A 22,722-nucleotide genomic window follows, 5' to 3' on the forward strand; every position below is an offset into this window, starting at 1 on the left:
CGCGAACGCAAGGACCGCCATTGAATTCAATAGGCAGGCGAACTTTAAAACCTACAAGGACTCTTTCTGGCCACAATAGTGATGGAAAAGTTGTTTCAAGGGTACTAACACCTGGACTGTTGCATGCTGGAGGGGGATCCCTGTCAAAACTCCCATGGAAAATTACATAGTTGATGCAGAGTCTGCTTTTAAGCCATAATGGGTCTAAATCAACTAACATTCCCAAAGTGGCTGTCTCAAAACATCCCGGACAGACGATAGATTGATAGTGATAGATAGGATAGATATACATAGATTGATAGTTAGATAGAATCGATAGAAGAGAAATAGATAGATTTGTTAGATATATAATTACCCTAATAAATTCTAATAATCAAACATGCGTTCTTGGACCCAACTAGCTTGTGTCAATTAGTACTTTTCTTAGCACTTTAATCCCTGTTCCCCCCCCCCTATCGGGGGAGTTCTATATGGCCTGCCAGATTACCCTGAAAAATTATAATAATAAGACATGTGGTCTGCTACCTATTTTAACGAGGTTGTGTTTTAAGTACTACCATTCTTAGCACTTTAATCTCTGTAACTCCCCCTATTTGGTGAGGTCTATACGGCCTGGATGATTACCCATACAAAATATAATAATAAGACATCTGCTCTTGGTCTGCGACCCATGGTAACTATGTTGTGTTAATTAGTAATGTCCTTCGCATTTTAATAGCTGTTACTCATACTCACCCTATCGGTGGAGGTCTATATGGCCTGCATGATTACCCTTACAAAATATAACAACCAAACATATGTTCTGGGACCCATGGTAAGTAGGTTGTGTTATGTAGTACTGTTCTTTGCATTTTCATACCTGTTACAACACCAAATGGTGGCAGGTCTATCTGTCCTTCATGATTAGCTGCATCCAAACCCAAAAAAAAGCTGAGTGGTCTTAGACTAACACCCATGGCTAACTCTGTTGTTTCAATTAGTACTATTCTTAGCACTTTCATCCCGGCACGAAATATAGCCCTAAAAAGGGCTTTTTGGGGTGCTGTGCTTGCAGCAGAGATGAGTGGAGTCCTTCTGGACTGTAAATACACTAGCCTAGCTATGTTTTTCCTATTAATGTCAGGAGCAAAAACATAACACGTCCTATCATTAAAAAAGCAAGGTCATTATGAGTCTAAAATGGCGGATTCCGAGTAGCTGGGAGTGTCTGTGAGGGAGTGTCTGATGTTGATTGGCTCTAATGTGTCAGGCGGCTGTGACATAAAGGGTCAAAGTTTCCACAATGATGACACATAGGGGCGGATCGAACATCGCCATGTGTTCGCCCACAAACGCGAACGCGAACAAGCTATGTTCGCTGTGAACCGTTCGCGGGCGAACAGTTCGGGACATCACTAGTGGTGGTATACAATTGATGGAGTTGTGAGGAAGGGTCTTGTAATAACTGGTGAGTAGATGCATATAGAGTGAAGTGTGGTGGGGGAAAACAGGACAGCTCTATCTGGGTTAATTATTAGGAGATTTGGTATAGTGTGGCTAGGGTTAATTACTGTTGGTGTATAAGTTATCATGGTAAGATATAAATAATTGTGGTGATGTGTTTGGAACTACATAATTACTCATAATTAGTGTATTTTGAAGTGGGGAAAGTTGTGGTTAGGGTTTATTGAAGTTGGAGTTTGGGGTAACTGCACTTAGGAATAGAGTGCAGTGGATCATTTAATTTTTTTTGCAAAACATAAAACACAGAAACATAGAGTTTAATGGTAGATAAGAAACATAGGCCAAACAACTCTGCCACACATTTCAGTGTAAGAGTAATTATTTTGTAGGTTAGCCTTATGTTTATCTCGGGGATTCTTGAAATCCCCCATGGTGTTTGTCTTATGGAAGTTTGTGTCATGAATCAGCCACTGGTTCTGTGAAGAAGTGCTTCTGTAAATTACTATTGAACCTGTTACCCTTCAACTTGAGATCATGATCCTTTGTTCTGCTATTACTTCTATCTGAGTTCTGTACCTAAAAGCATTTGTGCCTTTAGGACTCCCAATAGGAGATCATTCAGTGGCTATTATGCCATAATTACATCCATAAAAAGTAATAACTGTTATTGTTTTTTTTAAACTGCCACATTGCTTGAGCCACTAAAATGTTAACCCCTTAACGACCGTGACGTAACCTGTACGTTGATGGTCATTAATGTTTTTTCAGGTCATAGTAGCGCCGGTCTCGCCGCAAGTGGCAGGACCACGCTTTTATGACCTCCCATCCGGCAGCTGTGATCATAGAATAGTGTGGTCTCACCGATCAAAAATGCAATCCCCATTTAAAGATCAGCGTTCACTAAGGGGTTAAACGGCTTGAGTATGATGGTTTCCATCCTGCTACTGGTAATGACAGTTCTGGAACACTGTTGAACTGTCACTTTTAGTAGAGGGTAGGATCTTGGACACTATTTGATGTTTCAGTTTTATTCTCTAAAGCGATCACCAGCAAAGTGTCCCTGAATTTATTTCTACCAATATTGACGACTATGCTATTGTGTCATTGTGGGAAAAGAGGTCACAAAAGCACCTTGTTGTTATGTGTTTGAGCTGCTAAACGCAACAGGTAGAAACACAAGAGAAAGAGCAAATAAAAGATAAATCTAAAACTTTTTCTTGTTAAATGCCTATGTTTAATTTAATGCACATTTTTAGTAAAAAACACACACACTATTAATGATCTTATGTGAGAAACTAAGTTATGTCACAATCTGAGTGTTTTATTGAGAGTGAGATAAAATAAGGAGAAAACAATGCTATAGGAAGGGGTAATAAAGAACTGAAATTATTCAGAGCGGTGATAGAAACTTTTTGGCAAAATGGATCATTTCCAATTAATTATGCCCCTCGACCCTCCCTGTCAGCACATTAACTCACTGTTCCTTGTGTGAGACTTGGACACTGTTGTGGGAAAAAAAAATCTCTGGACAGAACTCCTTGTTAAAGCTGATGGAGGGCAGTGTAGGTGGGGAGTCAGGGCACAGAGAGTGAAGGAGATGCTGAGAAAGTGCAGCATTTTTATGTGTGTGGCAGGGGGGGGGGGGTCTTTCTTCTAATCATAATTGTAAGTCTTGTTCTTTCTTGATCACTCTCTGCTACCTCAGATTATGCCACTGGACAGTCAAAACGTTGCAGGTTGTAGAAGTAAGTTATTTTATCTATCTATCTATCATCAATCTATCTGTCATATATCTATCTATCTATCTATCTATCGCTATCTTTCTATCTATCTATCTATCTATCTATCTATCTATCTATCTATCTATCTATCTAGTAATAGTATCATTATGAGAAATAGGAGGATGCAATTTAAAGGTAAAAAAAGCCAATATGTATTGTAAAGTAAAATGTTTTTCTGTAGATCTCAAGTTTGAAGCAACACAGTAACCCTCTCTACATGCTATCCTGTGTCCCATATCTAAGTAGTTATGGGAAGTACATTTAATTTCATGCATTGTCACTTTAAAGGGACACTGTAACATATTTATCTTTGTTTGATCATTATTATTGCATGTTCTTGTCCTAATTAAACCAACATTTTCTCATCAGGTTCCCTCTCCACTAAAATAGCTGTGGGAGTTCTTATTAGCCAGTGAGCAGTAGATAAAGTAAACTGCTAATACTGCAGTATTTTACTCTATCTATCTATCTATCTATCTATCTATCTATCTATCATATATCTATCTATCTACATTTTCAGATTGTAATCAATCTCTATCTATAGTATATATATATATATATATATATATATATATATATATATATACTTGTATACATTTTCAGATTGTAATCAATCTCTATCTATAGTATATATATATATATATATATATATATATATATACACTTGTATACATTTTCAGATTATAATCAATCTTACTTTAAATACTATTGAAGGGAACCAATAAAGATATACAAATTATAATTTAGATATAGGCCCATGCACTGCAAAGTTTATGCTTTGGAAACAAATGGGTTAAATCTAACTTTTTTTTCTAAAAATCCCAATAACACATACATGTAGGATTTAATATTACAATTGTTTGCTCCTGATCATGAAGTTAGATAAGGTACATGTTCATATTATAACCCTGTGTATACCAGAACAAATGTTATATTTCATATAACAACAAAAGACTTAATGTAAGCAATCTGCTGACCATTGCTACTTTGTACCAGTGTAGGCGAAACCAGGAGCAAATTCCCTATGAAAGGAGATTATGAGATTTGAGAAATGCTTTGGACTCTCTTGGCTTCTTTGGTTTAACCCTTTACATGCAATATTTCTGAGAGTAGCAAAATAGGTCTAAAAGTGAAAACCATTGCCTTACTCATGTGCTGTCCTGAGCCTAACAATGGCTAAATATGAGTTAATTCCTTAGTAACATGGGTGTTTGAGATTCAGAAGGAGGGGAATAGGATTTACGAATGAATGTAGCAAGAGTTTATGAATAGAATAGGTTTAATGAATATTATAGTTAAGTGCATTACTTGCTTGGTTCTGAAGATACAATCTCAGGGATTTTAAGGTATGTTTTCTTCATTCTAATTATTAAAAAAATAATATAATTATTAGATCAAAGTAGGAGGATTGTTATATGGTTGTTAATTTAGATTTATCAATCAATTTTTTGACTAATATGTTTTTTTTTAAATTTACACTTTTTCAACAGAATTTTAAACAATCCTGATGGAGTGAAATGACTAATTATAGAACACAGTTTAAGAGCTCATCCAAATACATAGGGAAATAAGATGCTTTAAATGTTTTATACGCAGTGCCAGAGGATTTAAAAATAATAGCGTACCCGTACGTTTGCTCTAAACTCCAAATAAAGTCTAAAAGTCTAAAAATGTTCCCTTGATCAAACTAGTTGTTTTTTTAATCCTAAATATTACAGCACTGGAAGATGTATTTATTTTTCGCTAGAACTATAGCAAACCTCTATTTTTTTTAAATTAAATCTACCATCACATCTTAGTTATGCAAATTGACTTATATATATATTTATATATAATAAGGTATTACACAAAGATGCAAGAGCTGTTTCATACTTCAGGCATATGCCTGCCTCTCAATGTGTTTAATTGCAGCACTTGGCCAGGTAGATAACAGAGCAGTGATTCTCACCCAGGGTGTCTTAACACATTAGTGTCACAGGCCTGGCACAAGTATGAGGCTGTTACATGGCTGGTGCTAATAAGTGACACAGTCTAGCTAATGATTGGTGGCCAGTAGCTACATACATATGCCTTATGCCATTGGGTCACCAGGTGTTTTCTGTTAGGTCCAAGTAGTGCATTGCCATTCTGTAACTGATTTTAACCAGGAGTTTAACCCCTTTTCAGAGGTAAAACACATAGGGCTAGATGACAAGTCCAGAGCAATCAATAGAGCAGGGTGCATTATCTTTTGTGTGACCTTGCGAAAAGAATAGCGCACAACATGCTTGTACAAGTGGATGGTTAAATATTTTAAGCAAAGCATCTAAAAACAACAGAGACTTTTGTCAGTGTGCCCTATACTTTTAATGTAATGTGCCGCATGCTCATTGTGCTCCTATTACAATTGATGAATTGTATTGCGCTCAAGATAGCACTGTAAAATGTAGTGATTTTTTTGGACTTGCTTACCAGTTTGTCCAACAAAACTCAGGAAAATGTTATGGAAGGTTTTTAGTTATAGTTAGATTTAAAGGGACACTAAATCACATTTTTTTTTTCATGATTCGGGTTGAGAATACAATTTTAAACAACATCGCAATTTACTTCTATTATCCAATTTGCTTCATTGTTTACATATCCTTTGTTGAAGAAATAGCAATGCACACAGGTCAGCCAATCACTCAGGGCATCTATGTGCAGCCACCAATCAGCAGCTACTGAGCCTATCTAGATATGCTTTTCAACAAAGGATATCAAGAGAATTAAGCAAATTAGATAATATAACTAAATTAGAAAGTTGTTTAAAATTGCATGCTCTTTCTAAATTATTAAAGGAAATGTTTGGGTTTCATGTCCCTTTAAGCCTTTTAAGTAAAAAAAAAAAAGGTTTTGTAGCAGAATTAAAGGGTTATGGTAAAGGCTGGATTGGCCTACCAGGAGATTTCCCGGTGGGCTGCAGCAGCTGGGGCTGGTTAGCTACAATTTATTGGGGTTAGTGAGGTGATGCAACTGTATCTTCTCTCTTATTTTCTTCTCTGTGAAACAGTGACACACTGTTTTGAGTGTCTTCTCCAGAACAAATTCAGGATAATCATTTTGAATTGAAAAGAAGTCATGGGTTGTAGGGTCATTATATAAAAACAATTTGGCATTTGTTTGTATTACAAACTAATATAATTTAATTCTGAAAAAATCAATTGGGGGGGAAGGAGTGTCTCATTATTTCCTTTGAGAAGAATGGCATGTGTGCATTTTGCAGACTCAATGGGCTGCTTTTTATTCCCAATCCGGCCCTGGATATAGTATATGAGAATGAGTCTCATGGATAAAATCAACCTATTTTGTCTATGCATGCCATAAAGAAGCTCTTTATTCAACACGTTTTCTAATATATCAGTGATATGTCATGATTTGTTTCATTACTCTTTGGGTAGAAAGAAGCAGATAGTGTCCACTGCAGTTTTCTGAAATGATTTGTCTGAGGAAGCCGCAAGTGCTAGTGTAACTGGCCTTTCTACCCCATACACTATGACACCACCTATTGCCCAAGGAACAGTTGAGTAGCTTGTTTTTTTTTACTGCTTAGTAAATAAAAAATAAAAAAAAACGCAAAAAGGAGAAAAATGTACAGTACTCGAAGAAGAGCCACAAAATTATGTCTCACACAATGAAACAGCTGTGATGGTTTAGGGGTCATCTGTTCCTTATATCAGTCTTAACCATACCCAAAGTGACAATATATAGTAAGGTTACTATATACGCATTCATTTTAAATGCACACTTTCTAAGGCACCAGGTTCAACTGAGCATGTGCAAAAATTCACATTATATATGCACATGCATTTTGTGTGGCATGTCACTGTCAAATTTGAACTAACTTGGAAATTTGTCAGAAATAAATCTACTGTATTTCACAGTCCTTTAAGCATGTGTATTTGTACAAATTTATATTGAATTATATAATAATAATGTATATCTCATTTTATTTTGAAGCATTATCTTTAGCGTAAGTAAATAATGTAATTTGGCCCAGGGCCAATCCTGGCACTCATGAGTGGTATTCCGTATAATACACCAGAGCCTCAATCAAAATAATAACCTATTTTGTCCACACAACCTAAGAAACACATTTTCACTTATATTAAATAAAAATATCTACATATTAAATGTGAATTATGTTATTGTGAATAATCACTTAAAGGGACAGTCAACACCAGACTTTTTGTTGTTTAAAAAGAAAGATAATCCCTTTATTACCCATTCCCCAGTTTTGTATAACCAACACAGTTATAATAATACATGTTTTACCTCTGTAATTATCTTGTATCTAAGCTTCTGCTGACTGCCCCCTTATTTCAGTTCTTTTGACAGACATGCAGTTTAGCCAATCAGTGCTCCCTCCTAGGTCACTTTACGTGCATGAGCTCAATGTTATCTATATGAAACATGTGAACTAATGCACTCTAGGGGTCAAAATGTATTCAGATTAGAGGCAGTCTTCAAGGTCTAAGAAATTAGCATATGAACCTCCTAGGTTTAGCTTTCAACTAAGAATACCAAGAGAACAAAGCAAAATTGGTGATAAAAATAAATTGGGAAGTTGTTTAACATTGCATGCCCTATTTAAATCATGAAAAAAGTTTTTGGACTTGACTGTCCCTTTAAAGAGAAAAATAAATATGGTTGTGTAATAATTCATCCTAAACTTATCATAACCATTTTCCTATATCTTTAGCTATTTGGGGTATCTTTTCTTATTATTTAGTGACAGTGCACTCTATGTGTGTCACTAAATCATTGTGGCGCCAAACAGCTGGTTGAGAAGCTGCTAAGGAACTTCTGACACCAGCGGCAATGAACAATAGTACCTATATCATATGATATCTATATCATTTACTCCTTGTGCAAATCTGTGCAACCTACAATACATCCTCCACTGCCGTTAACCCTAACTACATACAGGGGTGGGAGAAAGCTTGGCGGTTTGTGCTAAATAATAGAGCCTGTGGGATTTTTGCTGATGATAAGAGAGAGCATGCAGGTTTTATGTATCATGATGGGAGACTGCTTGGGTATGTGTGTGTAAGACATGGCAATTGCCTATTCTTGTATGTATACGGTTGGAGTGTAAAGGAGTGAGAACTTGGGTATGTGAGATAAGTGTCTGACAGTATCTTATGTTGTGTGTTGAGGGTGCTTGCAATTAATGATCATGTTCTTCTCTGGAGCTGCAATGCTTGCTGTAAGTGGGACTTTACCTAATTTTTAAATGGACATGAAATCCAACATTTTTCCTTTATGATTCAGGTAGAGCATACAATTTTAATCTAATTTTATTTTTTATTGATTCTCTTGGTATCTTTTGATGAAGAAGCAGCAATGCACTACTGGGGGTCATATCAAGTGAGCCAATGACAAGAGGCATATATGTGCAGCCACTAATAAACAGTTAGCTTCCAATAGTGCAATACTGTTTCTAAGCCTATGCATGTTTTCAACAAAGGATACAGAAAATTTAAAGCAAATTAGATAATAGAAGTAAATTTAAAGCTTGTTTAGAATTACATGCTCTATCTATCTCATGACATTTTCATGTTGGCTTTAATTTCACTTTAATCTCCCAGCAAGTGTTAAACACATAGGGCTAGATTAAGAGTGGAGTGTAAAATTGCACATACACAAGCACAATATTTGCGCTCCACTCTTAATACCAGCGCACACAATTGTGCACTGATGTTTTCAGTCTAGCGCAAGGCGAATGCAAGCTCGTGTTTGCATTGCATGGAAGCTTAGCCCTCAATAGAGCGCAATTCCATAAGCTCCAATGGGAGCCTCGTTCTCATGCCATGAGACACGGCATGAGAACCTAGTGGAGCAAAAGGTGTAAGTCGTGCAGCGAAGGGCGGCAGATTTAAATATATATGTATATGACTAAATACAGATATACTTACGTGTACACATATTAACACATAAATATATATGTATATGACTAAATACAGATATACTTACGTGTACACATATTAACACATAAATATATATGTATATGACTAAATACAGATATACTTATGTGTACACATATTAACACATAAATATATATGTATATGACTAAATACAGATATACTTATGTGTACACATATTAGCACATAAATATATATGTATATGACTAAATACAGATATACTTACGTGTACACATATTAACACATAAATATATATGTATATGACTAAATACATATAGACTTATGTGTACACATATTAACACATAAATATATATGTATATGACTAAATACAGATATATTTATGTGTACACATATTAACACATAAATATATATGTATATGACTAAATACAGATATACTTATGTGTACACATATTAACACATAAATATATATGTATATGACTAAATACAGATATACTTATGTGTACACATATTAGCACATAAATATATATGTATATGACTAAATACAGATATACTTACGTGTACACATATTAACACATAAATATATATGTATATGACTAAATACATATAGACTTATGTGTACACATATTAACACATAAATATATATGTATATGACTAAATACAGATATATTTATGTGTACACATATTAACACATAAATATATATGTATATGACTAAATACAGATATATTTACGTGTACACATATTAACACATAAATATATATGTATATGACTAAATACAGATATATTTATGTGTACACATATTAACACATAAATATATATGTATATGACTAAATACAGATATACTTATGTGTACACATATTAACACATAAATATATATGTATATGACTAAATACATATATACTTACGTGTACACATATTAACACATAAATATATATGTATATGACTAAATACAGATATACTTACGTGTACACATATTAACACATAAATATATATGTATATGACTAAATACAGATATACTTACGTGTACACATATTAACACATAAATATATATGTATATGACTAAATACAGATATACTTACGTGTACACATATTAACACATAAATATATATGTATATGACTAAATACAGATATACTTACGTGTACACATATTAACACATAAATATATATGTATATGACTAAATACAGATATACTTACGTGTACACATATTAACACATAAATATATATGTATATGACTAAATACAGATATACTTACGTGTACACATATTAACACATAAATATATATGTATATGACTAAATACAGATATACTTACGTGTACACATATTAACACATAAATATATATGTATATGGCTAAATACAGATATACTTATGTGTACACATATTAACACATAAATATATATGTATATGGCTAAATACATATATACTTATGTGTACACATATTAACACATAAATATATATGTATATGGCTAAATACAGATATACTTATGTGTACACATATTAACACATAAATATATATGTATATGACTAAATACAGATATACTTATGTGTACACATATTAACACATAAATATATATGTATATGACTAAATACAGTTATATTGATGTGTACACATATTAACACATACATATATATGTATATGACTAAATACAGGTATATTTATGTGTACACATATTAACACATAAATATATATGTATATGACTAAATACATATAGACTTATGTGTACACATATAAACACATAAATATATATGTATATGACTAAATACAGATATATTTATGTGTACACATATTAACACATAAATATATATGTATATGACTAAATACATATAGACTTATGTGTACACATATAAACACATAAATATATATGTATATGACTAAATACATATAGACTTATGTGTACACATATTAACACATAAATATATATGTATATGGCTAAATACATATATACTTATGTGTACACATATAAACACATAAATATATATGTATATGACTAAATACATATATACTTATGTGTACACATATTAACACATAAATATATATGTATATGACTAAATACAGATATATTTATGTGTACACATATTAACACATAAATATATATGTATATGACTAAATACATATATACTTATGTGTACACATATTAACACATAAATATATATGTATATGACTAAATACATATATACTTATGTGTCCACATATTAACACATAAATATATATGTATATGACTAAATCCAGATATATTTATGTGTACAGATATTAACACATAAATATATATGTATATGACTAAATACATATAGACTTATGTGTACACATATTAACACATAAATATATATGTATATGACTAAATACATATAGACTTATGTGTACACATATTAACACATAAATATATATGTATATGGCTAAATACATATATACTTATGTGTACACATATTAACACATAAATATATATGTATATGACTAAATACATATATACTTATGTGTACACATATTAACACATAAATATATATGTATATGACTAAATACAGATATATTTATGTGTACACATATAAACACATAAATATATATGTATATGACTAAATACATATATACTTATGTGTACACATATTAACACATTAATATATATGTATATGACTAAATACAGATATATTTATGTGTACACATATTAACACATAAATATATATGTATATGACTAAATACATATATACTAATGTGTAAACATATTAACACATAAATATATATGTATATGACTAAATACAGATATACTTATGTGTACACATATTAACACATAAATATATATGTATATGACTAAATACAGATATATTTATGTGTACACATATTAACACATAAATATATATGTATATGACTAAATACATATATACTTATGTGTACACATATTAACACATAAATATATATGTATATGACTAAATACATATATACTTATGTGTACACATATTAACACATAAATATATATGTATATGACTAAATACAGATATACTTATGTGTACACATATTAACACATAAATATATATGTATATGACTAAATACAGATATACTTATGTGTACACATATTAACACATAAATATATATGTATATGACTAAATACAGATATACTTATGTGTACACATATTAACACATAAATATATATGTATATGACTAAATACAGATATACTTATGTGTACACATATTAACACATAAATATATATGTATATGACTAAATACAGATATATTTATGTGTACACATATTAACACATAAATATATATGTATATGACTAAATACAGATATACTTACGTGTACACATATTAACACATAAATATATATGTATATGACTAAATACATATATACTTACGTGTACACATATTAACACATAAATATATATATATGACTAAATACAGATATACTTATGTGTACACATATTAACACATAAATATATATGTATATGACTAAATACAGATATACTTATGTGTACACATATTAACACATACATATATATGTATATGACTAAATACATATATATTTATGTGTACACATATTAACACATAATATATATGTATATGACTAAATACATATATATTTATGTGTACACATATTAACACATAAATATATATGTATATGACTAAATACATATATACTTATGTGTACACATATTAACACATAAATATATATGTATATGACTAAATACAGATATACTTATGTGTACACATATTAACACATAAATATATTTGTATATGACTAAATACAGATATATTTATGTGTCCACATATTAACACATAAATATATATGTATATGACTAAATACAGATATACTTACGTGTACACATATTAACACATAAATATATATGTATATGACTAAATACAGATATACTTATGTGTACACATATTAACACATAAATATATATGTATATGACTAAATACATATATACTTATGTGTACACATATTAGCACATAAATATATATGTATATGACTAAATACATATATACTTATGTGTACACATATTAACACATAAATATATATGTATATGACTAAATACATATATACTTATGTGTACACATATTAACACATAAATATATATGTATATGACTAAATACAGATATACTTACGTGTACACATATTAACACATAAATATATATCTATATGACTAAATACAGATATACTTATGTGTACACATATTAACACATAAATATATATGTATATGACTAAATACAGATATACTTATGTGTACACATATTAGCACATAAATATATATGTATATGACTAAATACATATATACTTATGTGTACACATATTAACACATAAATATATATGTATATGACTAAATCCAGATATATTTATGTGTACACATATTAGCACATAAATATATTTGTATATGACTAAATACATATATACTTATGTGTACACATATTAACACATAAATATATATGTATATGACTAAATACATATATACTTATGTGTACACATATTAACACATAAATATATATGTATATGGCTAAATACATATATATTTATGTGTACACATATTAACACATAAATATATATGAATATAAGCATATAGATATATATTTACACGGAACACACGGTTCCCCATAGACGGCAAAGTAAAGGCACTTTTCATTGCCTTTTTTCTAACACCCCACACCCACTAACTTTAACCCCTAAAAAACGAATTTGTGTAGTTATTTTTTATTGGAAAAAAAGAAAGCTACATTTTTTTTAAATAAACAACAACAATACTCTTAAATGTGGGGCCAATTTGGGCACTTTTGTAAAATTAACCAGAGATCTGATCTCTGGTTAGTATTTGGAATGCTAATTGATACAGCGAGCTCGCGGTAGCAATAATACCACCTTTAATGGCTGGTTATTTATTGTGTGCCCATGAATTTGCGGGTTTATGGGCACGAGATAAATTAGAGCTCCACTTGTAATCTAGCCCATAGCAAGCTTTGGTCAATAATGTAGCCATTGCATGACTAATGAACTAAAGTAAGTCGTTTTACCTTAGAATGCCCCTTTAATTTTTTTTTTTTTGTATGTTTCCAACACATTCCTGAATCATTCCATTTTTTTCCATTGTACAAACTGTTTACATTACAGACTATCTTATATAAGTTAGTATTTTACATTCTGTAATCTTTAAAGCTGTTTCGAGATAAACTGTTTGAATGTGAAATATATTTTATCCTCTAATCATGCTTTATGCTTACTAAGTTAAATTCATTAGATTAGATCCTCATATAACTTACAGCTTGTCATTGACTTAAAATAGAGTTTATATTAATCATAAAAAGTGCCTCTCATATATAAGATACATTCATCCAGCTTTACACAATGCTATGTATTAAAAATGTTCAAGGTTGGAATACAAAAATAATAATTAGAGATCATAGAATTCAAAATGATACTTTTAAAGTAAATAGAATTCATGTAATTAGCACATGCATTTTGAATAAGTTCATACATGTATTAAAGTTAGTTTGTGTTGCAAATCTATAAAAAATGAAATAGATACTTTGATGAGTATTACAAACATCACACTATGAAGAATATTACAAAACACTGTGACTGCGCCGTGTAACATTACTTACTCATTTTAGCTATTGATACAACTTCTCATTGGCTGCCTCAAAAAACATTCTGTGCAGAATTATTTTTGGTTGTTTTTTTTTTATCAATCATGTAAAGGTGGGTCCCTTTCCATCAACATATCTATTGGTGCTCACCTACAGTATGCATACCTAGATTAGATAACAATTTTGCATGTTTATTTATTGCAAATCATAGAATATATTAATGTCCCTTTAAAGAGACAGTAATCCCTTTGGGCTAGTTTACAAGTGGAGCTCTAATTTATTGTGAGCCTGCAAATGTTCAGATTCGTCCATTTACGGGCCTGCAATTTATAATCAGCCATTCCGAATGGCTGTTTATTGCTATTGCAAGCTCGCTGTCGCAATTAGCACTCAAAAAATTAGCCAGAGGTAATTTTTTAAATGTTCCCCAATTGCCCCCAAAATAACATAACATAACATGTGAGGTCTCTTTTTTAAAATAAAAAAAAAAATGTAGCATTTAAAAAAAAATAAAAAAAATAATGTACTAAGCAGTGTTTTGGGGCTAAAGTTGGCTGGTGTGGGGTGTTAGAAAAAATGGCACTGAAAAGTGCCTTTACATTGCGGTCTATGAGGATTGTGTGTTCCCAGTAAATATATACTATATGTATAAGCTTATATACATATATATTTATAAATTAAAATTTGTTATTTATACTGTATGTTATAAATATATATATATATATATATATATATATATATATATATATATATATACACACATTTATATTTATATATGCTGCACTTCGCTGCGCTATTGGAGCCTAAGGAAGTATGCTCTCCAGTGCGAATGCGAGATTGCGTTCGAATTGCACTTTACTTTGTGCACTGGTATTACTAAATTGAACGCAAATATCACTTTTGCGGAAGCGATATTTTGCACTCAACATGTAATCTAGCCCTTTGTATTCAAAAGACATTTCTGTTGTGTTGCTAAAGAATAACATATCAGCCAAGCATAAATATTTTGAAAAAAAAAGTAACATCCTTTTTACCCACCTTTTTTCTTATTTGGAGGAGCCAAACTGGGTGTTTGTCCACAGACAAGGCTAGCCATGGTTAGTATAAAGTGCATTGTTTTGCATCTGTTATCTGATAAAGCCAATTAGTTACAGATTTGCAGCATAGATTGCTCAATTTTCAGAGCTAAATTACATGAAAAGGGAGCAAAATAAATAATTAAAATATATCTCAAAGTTGTTTAATTACTCATAACTGAACATTTTATATAAAAATCTCAATGTGTTTAATATTGGAATAATATTTATAAATATATTAATAATAATAGTATTTATAAATATTTATAAAAGAATACTGATATCCATAAAAGGGCTCAAGTTCACTCATATACAAATGTCCCTCCTTTTGCTTGTTGCGCCTGAATTGCCCTTTTCATTACCTTTTAAATAATGAATGACGTCAGAATTATTCAGATGTAGGTAAACGGACCCTACTCTAATGATAGTTTCTTAGATCATATTAAAGTCTGGAACAATGCACACTTTTATGCTTGACTAACTGTCATGCACTCACCCGCCATATGTCTATTTACTTCTTGCATGTGTGAGATCATTATTTATTATGTTCTTGTGTAACTTTAGTCTGCTGTTTTTAAAGGGACACTAAACACAAATTGTAAACTACTTTACATGATTATAAACCTTCATATATAAGAGTAATTTTGCAATGAAAATTCCTTTATTTTGTCAAATAAGTATATTGTTTTATGTCTATCCTTTTCACTGATTTCCCTGTCCCCCGGAACAGGGAAATCCCCCTGGTAACCAATCGCAAACTAATATTCAGATATTGCACAAACTCTGTTTGCACATGTACAGGCTGGGGTAGCATCCACTCTTGTATTTCCTTAAGGGGGTTTAGCACTGATTCAGCTTGGTTATTATTGCAAAGAATGATTTACATATCATGATTGTTGATGCAAAACCGATAGTCCACCTTTTAAAAGCATGTGATACCCTAAAAGCTTAGGGAGGAAGGAAAAAGTAAACAAAAACTTGCATAGATTGCCTTAAAGCAGGGGTATTAAACTTAATGTATCTGAGGGCCACTGGCCAAGTGTCCTGCACTCATGGGGGCCACTTGAACTGAGTAAGTACTAGATATACTTGCAACTGGAAGTGACATTTACCCAAGTAATAGTGCATGGTGGGAGTTGTAACCCACGATACATATACAGTTGTCTATATTTATCTTGTGAGTGGCAAGAGAAGTGATCATTCTGGAACTATATAACACTGTCAAAAGTGACATTTATCCAAGCAGTGCATGAGTCTAAACTGGACTCCTGTCTTTATATTTATCTTGTTAGCGTCTATATAGAACATCAACTAGTTACATCTCTTAGAACCCTAAAAAAAAACTGACAGCACAAATTAATGGTTTAAAGGGAGGGCCACATGAAACGATCTTGGGGGCCGCATATGGCCCCAGGGCCTGTACTTTGAGACCACTGCTTTAAAGTATTACCCCAAGCCTCCCCTAGGAGAAAGTGAAACTAACATTTTTTCGATGTACTTTAAAACAAATGGCTGCAAAATAAATAATGCATGTGTATTGCAATAATGAAACATTTTATGCAAGTTTAAAGATCCTTTAAGTAACTAAACTGACCTTTCTTGCTTGCAGATGCCACAATGTGATGCAATATATTCCTTTTACCAAAGCTTAACCAGAAGGAAAGTTGTGACCCTAGAAGAAACTGAAGGATCTGGTCTATGCCGCTGCCTCTCCTCTCTGGACCTGGTGGCTCTGGGTGTGGGAAGCACATTAGGTGCTGGAGTTTATGTCCTAGCAGGAGAAGTGGCAAAGGTGGATTCTGGTCCTAGCATTATTATCTCCTTCCTAATTGCAGCCCTTGCGTCGGTGCTAGCTGGTCTCTGCTATGCTGAATTTGGTGCTCGGGTACCTCTTACCGGATCTGCCTATTTGTATAGTTATGTGACTGTCGGAGAGCTGTGGGCCTTCATCACAGGATGGAATTTAATACTCTCCTATATAATAGGCAAGATGCTTACGTATAGTAGCTACTGAACACATCTTCTGCATTTTTACCTATATAGTTCTCCAGCATGCAAACAATACATTCTAGACATAACTCAGTATAATGCCAAATGGGAAATACATTTATCAAATCAAAGCTTTAGAAATATGATTCTAGTTCCAAATGCATTTAGGAAACTGAAGGCAACACACTAGTAAAGGTGCATAATTCACACGTCATTAAAAAGGTCAAACAGGAATAGACATTGTGTATAGATTAAATGGTTCCGAAAAAATAAACATTTGGGATAAAAAGAAGCTTTAATGAGCTGCTGGATGACATAAAACAAGAGGCCAGCTGTAGGTCTTTCCTATGTTTGTTCTCTCTCTCTCTCTCTCTCTCTCTCTCTCTCTCTCTCTATATATATATATATATATATATATATATATATATAGGAACCATCCTATAGCACATAGTTATCAGTTTTGTACATTATGGGAAATAAAGATTTAATGCTCCCGCTTGAGGGTTAAAGGGACAGTCTAGTCAAAATTAAACTTTCATAATTCAGATAGGGCATGTACTTTTAAACAACTTTTCAATTCAATTTTATCATCAACTTTGCTTTGTTCTCTTGGTATTTTAAGTTCAAAGCTAAACCTAGGTAGGCTCAAAATGCTACCTTCTAAGCCCTTAAAGGCTGCCTCTTATCTGAATGCATTTTACAGTTTTTCACAGCTAGAGGACGGTAATTCATGCGTTCCATTTAGATAACATTATGCTCCTGCCCATGGAGTTATTTATGAGACAGAACTGGTTGGCTCAAATGCAAGTCTGTCAAAATAATTGAGATAAGGGGACAGTCTGCAAAGGCTTAGGTAAAGGCAAGGTAATCAAAAGTATATTAATAATTGGCTATGGAAAACTGAGGAATGGGTAATAAAGGGATTGTCTATCTTTTTAAACAATAACAATTCTGCAGTAGACTATCCCTTTAACTTTACTAGCTTTTTGCACGCGTCAGTTAGTGCTCGTATTACAAGTTGAAAGTAAACTGTTTTTGCTCGTGTGCTAACCCGACGAGCATAAAAAGCCGAACTTACAATATGGCACGTGCAATAACCCCATGGATATCAATAGTGGAAAAAAGTGGAAAGAAAACATAACACCCTACTTGCACAAAAACCAGATAAAATATTCTCAAGTGAGCTAACCTGACATGAAAATATGAATATTTCACATTCCAATGTTCTTCACATAGCAGAATATGTTCTATTTATTCATGAATACATATTTCTACATATATCTGATGGTATTTTGGTACAATATATCTATAACTATCTACACACATGATTATTAATAGGTATAGATATATACATGTATATATATATATATATATATATATATATATATATATATATATACACAGTATATATAGGAATATCTATTTATAAATACTTAGAACATATTTTGCTATGTGCAGAACATTGGAATGTGAAATATTTACAGTAAAAACACAGTATAACACTTTATTAAATATGAATATTGCATAAATATGCTTTTACATATATATATATATATATATATATATATTTTTTTTTTTTTTTTTTTTTACAAAACACGGAAAGGAACTGCACTCTCATACCGGACTGGGTACACATCCCATGACCCTACAACATGCTCAGCCCTGGGTGCCACTGGCACTCACAGGAAGCTGTGCTGTCCCCAGAGTCACAGGCAGTTAACCCCAGACAGGTCTAGGTGCAAGAACCATAAGGAAAATTACAAAACAAATTAATACAACACACAGAGAAAACCCAGCACTCACTTACAAGCTCTCAGCTAAGATTTAAAAGCAAAAATGGAAAGGTTAGTTACCGCATCTGGCCAAATCGGATTTGGCCAGATGCGGTAACTAACCTTTCCATTTTTGCTTTTAAATCTTAGCTGAGAGCTTGTAAGTGAGCGCTGGGTTTTCTCTGTGTGTTATATATATATTTATATATACACAACATCATTTAAAATTAGGGGGAGGCAAAAAGTGAATTTAAAATGCTCCACTACGCACAAAATATAGATAAAATAACTCATTGTGTAGTTCATTAACAAATCTAGACAGGCTAGAGGGCTTGTTTTTCCATAGAAAACCTCTGAATTACATTGTTTCCAATGCAGCAAAGGATTCTGGGTAAGATATGGAAATTTGGTTCACAATGACACACTTTTTTACTTCAAGTCTGCTTTTACGCAGACTCCCTTTACGCCAAAGCATCGCTGTTCACACAGCTTATAAGCTTAGCTAGGGTTAGTGCAGTGATTTAGAACCATCCCAGGACAGCCTGTTTCATGGTGTTTGGCATTCATCAGCTGGGAGAAGGCTTGAATCACTGCTGGGTGAAGTTGATTTCTGGGCAAAATACAACAACATTTAAAATTAGGTGGAGGCAAAAAGGGAATTTAAAATCCTCCACTACGCACAAAATATATAGAAAATAACTCATTGTGTAGTTCATTAACAAATCTAGACAGGCCAGAAGGCTTGTTTTTCCCACAGAAAACCTCTGAATTACAGTGGGTCTGACCTCTGGTTAATTGCATTAAGCATAACAAGCTACAGTGAGTTTGTAGGAACATTAACCAGCCACTTGTAATGGCTGGTTATTTAACGTGCGCCCATAAATGGGCAAATTTGACCCTTTTACGGGCACACGTTAAAATAGCACTTCACTTGTAATCTAGCCCACAATATGCAATGCAGTATGAAATATAGATAAATATAACAGAATATAACAAAAATGGTTAACTTATACAAATAGATATATCTACAGAGAATCAAGTAACACAAAAGCATAATGATTAATCTAAATAAATTTGTCATGGTAAAAATGGTCTAACATCTGGAAAATCTAAATTAGTTTTAAAAAAGGTATTATTTTGCATAGTTCATGCACTAATTACAATGGAAGACCATATATATATATTGGATACTAATTTTCTTTAGTTTATTATTACCTGGCTCCAGGATCAAGTGAAGATTAAGCTTTTCTGTCCTGGCACAGGGACCTCCAGTGTTGCCCGTGCTTGGAGTGCCACATTTGATGAGCTTACAGGAAAGAAAATAGGACATTTCTTTAGCCGTTCAATGCCCATGGGACTGACTGGACTGGCAGAGTATCCTGATATATTTGCAGTGTGCCTCATAATACTTCTTGCAGGTAAATATATAAGTAACATATTGAATATGGATACTAAACATAGAAAAAGAGGGGTGTACTAAGGCACTACTATTGTTGTAAAGCAGTAATTTAATTTACTCAAAACAACCCAGCTATATATTTGGTGCTGGATTATATAGTGGGGAGAAAAGAGGTGCTATGTACTTTAATACAAACTGGGACAAATCAGTATTAAACTGACAAAAATGTACATCTGTTTAGCACTCATATTCCTGCGACATCATTATGTGGATAATGACTTAAATGAGACTCCTCGGCGGAGTTCAGAGCTAGAATTTAAAATTTAACCTTTATTCGAAATTATTTTAAAACCATTACATACATACAAAGACAAAACTTTTAAAATTAACGTCTGCTGTTGAAATTGGTTTTTATGTATATTTACATTAAGTTAGAACAGGTAACAAGTGATTTATAAGTTTCAGTGATAGACTTGCCTGTAGCTTAATGATTCTAAGATAGAACAATTTGTGACTTTTCCCAGGGATAATATTAATTGTGTGATAGTGTAGGACCTTTGGTTACTATGATTTGGATTATTTACAGTAATGCTAGGGTTAGAGTGATGTTTGTATTACTGCCTTCCACCCTGTAACATTATCTAATGTGGCAGAAAATTCCGCAGAGATATCTAGATCAATAGAACTTTATTGATTATAAATATCCAAGTTAAATATAGTGGATATTCAGCACCTTCCTGCTTGATTTCTAAAGTTGTATACACATTAGTTGTATTGATTTTTATTGCTCACTAGGTGTCAGTATTGTGATTTACATTCACCCTTTCATCATTACTGGAAATAACGTTTACTATATATTTCTCCAACATTGGTGTGTCCGGTCCACGGCGTCATCCATTACTTGTGGGATATTCTCCTCCCCCACAGGGAAAGGCAAGGAGAGCACACAGCAAGAGCTGTCCACACAGTCCCTCCCAGGCTCCGCCCCCCCAGTCATTCTCCTTGCCGCTCTGAACAAGTAGCATCTCCTTGGGGATGGTGAGGAGTTTGTGGTGTTTAGTTGTAGTTTTTTATTCTTCTATCAAGAGTTTGTTATTTTAAAATAGTGCTGGTATGTACTATTTACTCTGAAACAGAAAAAAGATGAAGAGTTCTGTTTAAAAGAGGATTATGATTTTAGCAGACAGTAACTAAAATCAGTTGCTGTTCCCACACAGGACTGTTGAGATGAGAGAACTTCAGTTGGGGGGAACAGTTTGCAGACCTTTCTGCTTAAGGTATGACTAGCCATTTTTCTAACAAGACTGTGTAATGCTGGAAGGCTGTCATTTTCCCTCATGGGGATTGGTAAGCCATTTTCTTAGTCTCAAACAGAATAAAGGGCTTATTATGGGCTATACACTGGTAGACACTCTTAAGGGCTAAATCGATTGCTTTATTTAAGTATTATATGCAGTTTGAAGTTGAATTTCACACTTTTATAACATTGGGGAACGTTTTTTAGCACCAGGCACTTGTTAAGACACCTTCCCAGTCAGGAAGGGCCTTTCTCTGTAGTAGGCAGAGCCTCATTTTCGCGCCATTACTGTGCAGTTAATTTTGAGTTCAGTACATGCAGCTGCATGTGTGTGGGTCTGGAATCCACTAAAAACGTTCCTAGAAGGCTTAATTTGATATCATATACCCCCCTGGGATTGGTGAAGTCGCAGCAAAGGCTGTAGCTGGGACTGTAAGGGGGTTAAAATTAAAAACGGCTCCGGTTTCCACATTTTAAGGGTTAACAGCTTGGGGTGCAATACTTT

The 22,722-nt window shown here is 32.7% G+C and overlaps 1 protein-coding gene across 1 annotated transcript in view; it reads left to right on the top strand.

Annotated features, from left to right (window-relative positions):
- The first annotated feature begins 6,688 nt into the window (after positions 1–6,688).
- The window catches only part of LOC128664030 (cationic amino acid transporter 2), a 100,052-nt gene continuing 84,018 nt past the window's right edge, over positions 6,689–22,722 (top strand). Inside the window, exons 1-3 of the mRNA XM_053718682.1 lie at positions 6,689–6,761; positions 17,370–17,745; positions 20,784–20,939. Of these exons, the coding sequence (XP_053574657.1) occupies positions 6,735–6,761; positions 17,370–17,745; positions 20,784–20,939 (559 nt within the window). The 5' untranslated portion in view covers positions 6,689–6,734. The remainder of the gene's footprint in view (positions 6,762–17,369; positions 17,746–20,783; positions 20,940–22,722) is intronic.

Source organism: Bombina bombina, chromosome 6 (genome assembly GCF_027579735.1).
Source record: "Bombina bombina isolate aBomBom1 chromosome 6, aBomBom1.pri, whole genome shotgun sequence".
Taxonomy (NCBI): Eukaryota; Metazoa; Chordata; class Amphibia; order Anura; family Bombinatoridae; genus Bombina; species Bombina bombina.